Consider the following 8507-nt stretch of genomic DNA (forward strand, 5'->3'; position numbering starts at 1 on the left):
ATATTTCTGTGTACGCAAATCTTGTTGTGATTTGAGATTTCAAATAGTAATAAAACACTAACTTCTGAAAGCATTTTATAAATCCTTGAATTTTATTGAGCTTCCATTATATAGTATATATACAATTCCAGTCCAGAATATTTCTGGGAAGTATTTCAAAATCTGTGTTCTTTTTCATCAAACTTTTAGCTGGACTATCTTTTTAAGCCTTATTTACAATAAATAGGAATTTCAGGATAAGGATTTCATTTGGGAAAAGAAAGACGTTGCTTTCACAATCCTAGACAAAAAGCCAATACTTAAAAACTTACATCCATGGATTTATATGTGATAAGTAACTCTCGTGTTTGGTTGGCAAAACAGTTTGGACAATGGTCAATTTTTCTCCTGGTTTTTTTCCCTCCTTCCTTGTTTTATGCTTAGCAGTAACTGAAATGACTGCTTCAGAAGGAACTCTCACTTGTGACAGAAAACAAATGTCTGTTGCATTTCTACTGTTGATAAAGCAAACAGAAGTTTCAGTGGAGTACCATCTATTTCTCTCAGTCAAGTATTCTCAGTGGTAAATAAAATGGGAAAAGGACTTGAACAGTTTAAGTGATTTCCCTGCTTATCTATACTCCAACTAAAACTGAAAGCAACAATGCAAATACTTCTTTAGTTATTTACAATTCAATTTCAATAACAGCATAATGATGTATACATTGTCACACATTTACCATAGAAAACAAAATAAAATAGGTAAAATGCACACTATTGAATGAATGGAAATCAATGGTGTGTAGGCATAATAATTTCCAATTTTCATAAATGCCATGCAAAAATCTTGGTCAAAATAAGATATTTATACCAGCAGAAACCTACTAAATTCTTAGGATTTTATAACAGTCTGTTGCAAACACACTGTGAATAATTCCAGATGAAAGTTTATCTGTGAGAGTCAAATGAGTATTTATTTTCTACTTAACAGATTAAAGTTAAATACATATATATGTTTGACACAAAACTGGCTGATACGGGGGAAAGGAATCCAAGCAAATGATATATGAAAAGATTATTAGACAACATAAAAAAAGACAGCTTAAGCATCGTAACAGTAGAAAGGTGGAAAGTAATCTTGTCATGGTATAGTTCTCTTGGAATTTTCCACTAGGGATTATTATATATCTGAAAACTTTCAGTAGAACATAGAGAAACAAAATTCAGGATGAAAGCTTGATTCATTTGTTTGTTTCGCATTTGCGACTTCTTTGAAAAAGATATTATAGCTTGAACAAACTGCTGAAAATTTTGACTCTACTTTAAAAGTATTGATCTGAAGATACATAAAAATATGAATAAAGTTTTCAAAAGATGTAGGCATCTATAAACAACTCTTTTAATATCATTTGAAGTCAGTTGACCAAAGCACTAAAGTTGGCAAGAGTTTTTCTTCCCTAAACATCTGTACTTTTTGTAGAAACAGTGATTGAGCTAATAAAGTGGTCTCCTCCGTAAGTCTTTACTAATTAATGTTTCTAAAATTTGAATATTGCCTTTCTTTCCACTTAAAACATTAATCAAAGAGCAAAATGAAATATAATAGAAAATCATTCATACTTCAAGATTTCCACCATAATTGTAGTAGGAGATAGATTTTTTTTTTTTTTATCATGTATTTTTGGGATTTTCTTTTTCTTGTAATCTCGGATTGAAGTCATTTTTATGAATGAGATCTAGCAGATGGATAGGTAAGGCACTCATCAGACATAATACAGATACAGAGGAAAGTCAACCTCTGACTATTTTTGCTTTGGAACTTGCTATAGTAGCTAAAAGCATTTCTTTAAAGTAGCTAAAAGACTGGCAACTGTCATCTGTAAGAAAACAGTATTGAAGGTATCTGACTACTTTTTCATTAAAGACAAAAAAGAAAGGATTCAATGAATCTATATATATTGCCGTAACTCAAATATATTCAGAGGAATACAGGTTAATTTTTCACTTATTCTTCTGTCAATTTAAATCACGTAGTGCATTTTGATTAATTATGTTCTCTTCCTTTTGATTAACAGAAAACAGTGATGCAGATGAGGAAACTATGAAAGCAAACTCCCAGGGTTTTATTGGATGTCTCTCTTCAGTGCAGTTCAACCATATTTCTCCTTTGAAGGCTGCACTACAACACCGAAGCGCAGCCCCCATCACTGTTAAGGGGCGTATCATTGAATCCAACTGTGGCTCTTTAACTGGGCTTGACTCAACATTAAGCGAAACAACCCATTCATTTGCAGGTAGCATATAGTTCCCGCTTGTTCTAATGTAAGAAGCAAATTATGTATACACATTACCTGAATTATGTATTTTATATTTACTTTTTTTTTCTCTTCCATATAGTTTACTATCTTAAGATCAGTTTGAAAAACAATGCACTTTCTTTCCCTCAGATTTTGTTACTTTAAATTTTAGTAATATTCGCTTAACTTCTGTGGAAGTACTCAGATACATATAGTTTATCTATACAGTGCTGTATATGACCTTTTACAACACAAGAATTTTGTGAAATCCTTTCTTTAATTTGTCTGTTTTTTTCCTTTTCTTTCTTACTGCAGATCATTTTGGACCAACAGATCAGAGAGAGCCCTTTACTCGTGCAATCAGAAGTGACTCTGCAATTGTTGGAGGTAATAGCAAACACCAGATATATTGAGATTTCTCCATATTTTTTATAATTGTGAGTCTTTCAATGCTGCAGTTAAATCAGAGGTGGAGTTATGTGCATAAGGAAACTGGAATAAAAGTTTTCATTTTATTGCAAGCAGTAAAAAAAGTGAAAAATTATGCAGTGTTTAAAAAGCAACCAGCAACTCACATTTTTAATTAAATAAAGTTGTGCCACTTGTGTTTTTGTATGTTAGAACAATCTGCTCTAACACAAAGCATTAGATTTTGGCTACATTGCTAAGTTTAAAGTGAAGATAATGTTCCTTAGCAAGTCTGGACATAACAGACTTTTCGTGACAAAATGGAATCTGCATTGCTTAAGTGAATCCTTTGAGTTGTTTTATTTTGATTCTGCACACTGAAAGAATTGAATAAGACCCTCTATAAGAATAGAGTATAACTAGTATTGATTAACAGCTAAAAATGAAATGCACATGATAATTATTATTTCTATTGTTCATTTGAAATACTGTTAACTTCAACTCATGCACTTTTTTTTTTTTTTTTTTTTGCCAAATGGAAATTATCATCTACAGTTATTGTTTTCTAATCACTTGTTTTTTGACAGTGGAATTGTGCAAAATACATGTACATTAAAGTGCTCCTGAAGTAGAAAAGATGATAATCCCTTTGCTTTTATGATTGTCTGTTAAATAACAGTTCATGATAAATGTCTTGTAACTTAAAAAATAATATGATAATCAGATAATCATGAATAAATAATATGAATTCAGATAATCTGAATGATAATCAGAATATGTATCTTCTGTTAATTTTGTCTTCCTGACCTACCATCTCACAGCAGATCAGTAGTGAAGAAACCACGTTTCTGTTTCTGTAGCCTAAATTAAGACTTCTCAGATGAATGTTAATAGGGATAATTTAGAATCAAGGGTTTTCAGGCAAATTTCAGTTTTAGCCAAAAATACATAAAATTGCGCACTTACGACAGTTTTGGTTTTTTACCTTCAATGAATAGGATTGTCTCTCCTGAGAATATTCACTTGTCTGAATTGCAGGTTCTAATTTTTCTCAAAGGAGATATGTCTGTTTACACTTAGGAAATTTGTATTTTGACTGTGTAATTGGTTGGATTTCTATTGGTTATTTCAGCAGGAAAGGAGTAGGGCTAGGAAAAGGTAACATCCTTGATCCATTACATTATCACTTCATTATTAGGAGTTTTCACTGCCTCAAAGACAAATGACATGGAGGCATTCCACAGAGTAAAAGTGTCAGGATTTCTCACTCAGGTTAAAACATTTAGGATTACTAAAGATAAAGTTACAGAAGAACCTGCAGTCTTTGGTGCCTGCCATTTATTGTTGTTTATAGTGACCTGCTTTGGTCACTACCTCCTAACAGCCCACTGTATGGCCAGCCACACACTCTACATAATAGTGTTAAAACTGCTAAAAGGATAGATAATTAAACCAGGTAACTTGCTTTCTCATACAGCAATACTTATGTCTGTGTATTTTTATTTAAAAAAGCCTTGAAAATTTAATATCTGAATTCTCTGAGAACAGAACATAAAATACATTTTCTAAGTTCAGCTGTGTATATAAACTGTCACAATATACATTGCTGTTTTAGAAAGAAGGTGCTATCTTACGTAAGTGCCAACACACAAATATTATTTTATGTACTAGGTAATATAGCATGGATTTGCAATTTTAATAGTATTGACAATGAATTTGATTTTAAATTTCAAAATACATTCGTTACAGATCATTATGTGTTGTTTTTTTTTTTTTTTGTGGTTGCATGTTTGTTTGTTTTTAAGATAATAACCTCTCACATTTATTGTTGTTAAACATGTTGTACTGTTTAAAAGGATAGAATAAGGCAAACTATAGAATGTTCATTAAGTCTAATGAAAATGTCTTAAAAAAAAACATAATTGAAGACTCTACCACCTTGACTAAGACAGTCAAGATGCATTTATACAGTACTTACAAGGGTCATCTACTGTGACTCTTTAGTAAGAAACAGATCGCCAGATATTTCCATGGATTTTAGGATATGTAGAATGTGAAGGAGGTACTTTCATTCCTAAAATTAAGAATTTCTCATGGAGAGAAAAAAAATGGACAAGAAAAGATTTGATTGAAATTGTGCAGTCTGATCTTATTTAAAGCAATAATGGAGTAAGTAAGCTGGTATTCAAGGGCTACCTCTTACAAGCTCAAAAGCATACATCCTGAGAAATTGGAACGTAGGCAAGGAAGCCAGAAGACCTCCTTAAATCAACAAAGAGCTCGTGGGCTTAATTAGTGGCAAATACAATGTCTGCAGGCAGTGAAAGTAAGCACAGGTAATGTGGAAGAACTACAGAGAAGTTGTCTGAGAAGCCAGGGATCCAGATTGGAAAGTTATAACCAAGATACAATAAAATCTTGCCAAGTACCAAGTACATGAAGGAATTCTACAGGTGTACCAGTGATAAACAAGGTCCAGGGAAGATGAGAGCCTTGTCTGGAAGGAAGCTGAAGGCCTGGTCATGAGGGACATAGGGAAAGTTGACGTGCTCAATGGCTTCTTTGCCTCTGTCCTCACTGGCAAGGTCCAGTGGTCACGCTACTCAAGCTCAAGAAAGCAAAGGTAAGAGATGGGTGAAGATAGGGTTCAAGATAGGGTAAGTGAAAAGATTCAGTAACATCTAAAGAATATGTAGGTACACATGTCCATGAGACACAATGAAATCTATCCATGTGTTCTAAGAGAACTGGTAGAGGAGGTTATCAGGCCACTGCCTGTCAGATTTTAAAGACTATAGCAGTTCCCAGAGATTGCAAAGGGGGAAACAACTTCCATTTTCAAGAAGGGAAAAAGAGATCCAGGAAACCACTGGCCTGTCAGTCTCACCTCTTCATTGCCTGGAACACCATGTAACAGATGCTTCTGAAAGGCTTAGAAAAGCACATGAAAAAATATAGGTGAGGTGATTGGTATTAACAAACGGGACATCACTAACAGCAGACCATGCCTGAAAAACTTGGTGTGATGTATTACACTGTCAATGGATAAAGGAACAGCAACTGACAACATCTACCTGCACTTGTGCAATGCATTCTACACTGTCCTGCTCAACATCCTGGTTGTGAAATTGGAGAAAAATTTATTTGATTCATGGACCACTTGCTGAATAAGAAATTGGATGGATGGTCACACACAGAGAGTTGCGGACAACACCTCAATCAGTACCACAATAATACCCACAAGTATTCCAGTGACTAGTGTCATTTCTCAGGGGCAGTTGCTTAGATTGATGTTATTTATAAATTTTGTAAGTGACATGGACTTTGAGATAAAGTGCACTATCAGCAATGAGTGGTGCAGTCAACATGCTAGGTGGAAGAATCCTATCCAGGGGTACATAGATAGGCTTGAGAGGAGCGTCCGTGCCAATCTCATGATGTTTGACAGGGCCAAGCACAAGGTTCTGCACCTGAGTTAGAGCAATACAAAGCACAGATACTTGTTGGGCGCAAAGTGGCTTGAGGAGAAAGATTTGTGGGTGTTGGTTGACAGAAGTCTCAAAATGAGCTGGCTGTTCATGTGTGCAGCACAGAAGATCAACCATATCTTGGCTGAAAAGAAGCTTGATGAACAGGTTGAAGAACAGGCGAGGACAGGCTGAGAACTAGGACTCTTCAGCTTGGAGAAGAGAAGGCTCCAGAGACACCTCAAAGGGGTCTACAGGAAAGCTGGAGAGGGACATTTTTGGGTGGCATTTAACAAAAGAATGAGTGGAAACAGCTTTAAACTGTAAAAGAGCTGATTTAGACTGGATATCAAGAAGAAGTTATTTATTGTGAAATAGGGGAGGTAATGAAACAAGTTGCCCAGAGAAGTTGTGAAATAATCTTCCCTGGAGGTATTTAAAATCAGGACGAATAGGGCTTTTAGCAACCTAGTCTAGTGAGTGGTATCCTTGCCTATAGCAGGAGGTTCGGAACTAGCTGGTTTTAAGGGTCCCTTCCAATCTAAACCATTCTGTGATTCTGTGAGTTGCAAGATAAAGCTGTTGATTATTCCCTTTACAGTTAAACCTCGTATTTCTCTGGCTGTTTACTATTTTTTTAGGAAATCAGTCTTTCTTCCTGTCACTTTAAGAAGACTTCCCTTCTGTTCATTTTCTCTTTAAGTTCTTCTAATTCTCCAACTCTGATTTATGAGATTGAAGGACTGTGACCATCATGACAGATGGAGAGCTAGAATTCAATGAGTTCGCACACAGTTCTGTGGAAAATATCTTTTTATTTACTTCTCCTAATATTCTGGGCTAGTACCAATATTCACTGACTCTCCAAAATCTGTCATATGTTAGGCAATTGCTGCATAAGTCTCTTTGTATATTTGGTTTAAATCTCACCAGGTAGATATCCTATCAAATGGATTGTTCAAGCTGCTGTAAAGGAGAGCTCACAAAGTGATAACTGTTTAAGCAAAGAACACCTAGAATGTTAGAGCACGTTCCACAATCCTGAGTGAAAGAAAACAGCATGTTATTTTGTTTTTCTCAAAATATGAAGTGAGCTTTGCTTTTAGTTATTTTCGTAATTTAACTAGTATATATTAATGATATTGGAACAACTACAGAAATAGGATCTCTGTAAATGTAAAACAAAATGTAAAACATTTTATCCCACTACATTATACCTAAGATCTTTGTAAGGAGTTGGGATTTTCTTCTAAAACGTGTAATAAGCATTAGATTTTCTGCCTCAACAGTCTGAAGATAAATAGGCTTCTCATCTTCCACCAGAGTTTCTATGATCAAATATTTCATACTTTCATCCTACAGATAGAATCACTCATCTTTGGTCTGAGGTAATTTGGATGAAGTGTTAGATATGAATTGGACTAATTCTTTGTTACCTTTTTTTTTTACTGCAAAGTGGCTGAGGCTTTTCCTTTATGGGGTACATAGGCAGAGTTATTTTGAGAACCAAGTTCAAAATTACAGATTTCTCTTTGTCCTGCTCTTTTCTGCCTCTAGCTGACAGATATGTTACAACCTCTCTAACTATCCTCTAAATTTTTTCTCTTTTTCTTTACTAGGTGTGATAGCAGCTGTGATATTCATCCTATTTTGTATGTCTGCCACAGTCATATGCATTTACAGAAAAAAGAGCAGTTATTCAAAAAACGAGAAAAAAGGATCTGAAAATGAAGAATGTGCTGAATCTACACTGAAAAGTGAGCTCAGCATTCAAAACACAGCCAAGGAAAATAAAAAAGAATACTTCTTCTGATTGACATTCATGATTTAGTTTAATAGTGTAACAGTCTAAGGGGCTCTTGCTTATACAAAACCTGTTCTTGCGCTCTGCAGTATACATCTGAATAAATGTATCTCTGCAGTATAAACCTGCAGTGGATTTGAGACCTACCACGCTGCATATGTTCAGTCTCAGAGATTGGTATAGGGGCCTGTTTAAATTACATGAATTCCTTGTCTATTATAACACAAACACATTTTATGTAACAGTGAATATTGTAATCAATTTCATTGTTGATATTTTCCAACTGTTCTGATGCGACCTTCTACAGTGAAGCTTGATGTACACACTAAATCTGATTTCTGAATGGGAAAATTGTTACTAAGATGTTGATATCCTTCTCTTTATGATTCTCAATTTTTGTTACAGATGAAAGGTGGATTATAAAGTTTGGATTACTATTCAGTCATCTATATTATAGTTATCCCTCTCAATTCCTCCATCTGAAATGTTTCTTGAGTTGCTGATGACTGAAATCAATAACCATTAGTGGGCTTTGGAGTTAGATGTCCAAAA

At 34.5% G+C, this 8507-nt stretch overlaps 1 protein-coding gene across 1 annotated transcript in view; it reads left to right on the forward strand.

The window, feature by feature from the left end:
• CNTNAP4 (contactin associated protein family member 4) overlaps window positions 1–7964 on the forward strand; it is a 162292-nt gene extending 154328 nt beyond the window's left edge. Inside the window, exons 22-24 of the mRNA XM_042864889.1 lie at window positions 2055–2273; window positions 2592–2663; window positions 7771–7964. Coding sequence (XP_042720823.1) covers window positions 2055–2273; window positions 2592–2663; window positions 7771–7964 — 485 coding nt within the window. The remainder of the gene's footprint in view (window positions 1–2054; window positions 2274–2591; window positions 2664–7770) is intronic.
• The last annotated feature ends 543 nt before the right edge of the window (window positions 7965–8507 follow it).

The sequence above is a fragment of the Lagopus leucura genome, unplaced genomic scaffold (genome assembly GCF_019238085.1).
Source record: "Lagopus leucura isolate 7727_CA_CO unplaced genomic scaffold, USGS_WTPT01 Super-Scaffold_774, whole genome shotgun sequence".
Lineage (NCBI taxonomy): Eukaryota > Metazoa > Chordata > Aves > Galliformes > Phasianidae > Lagopus > Lagopus leucura.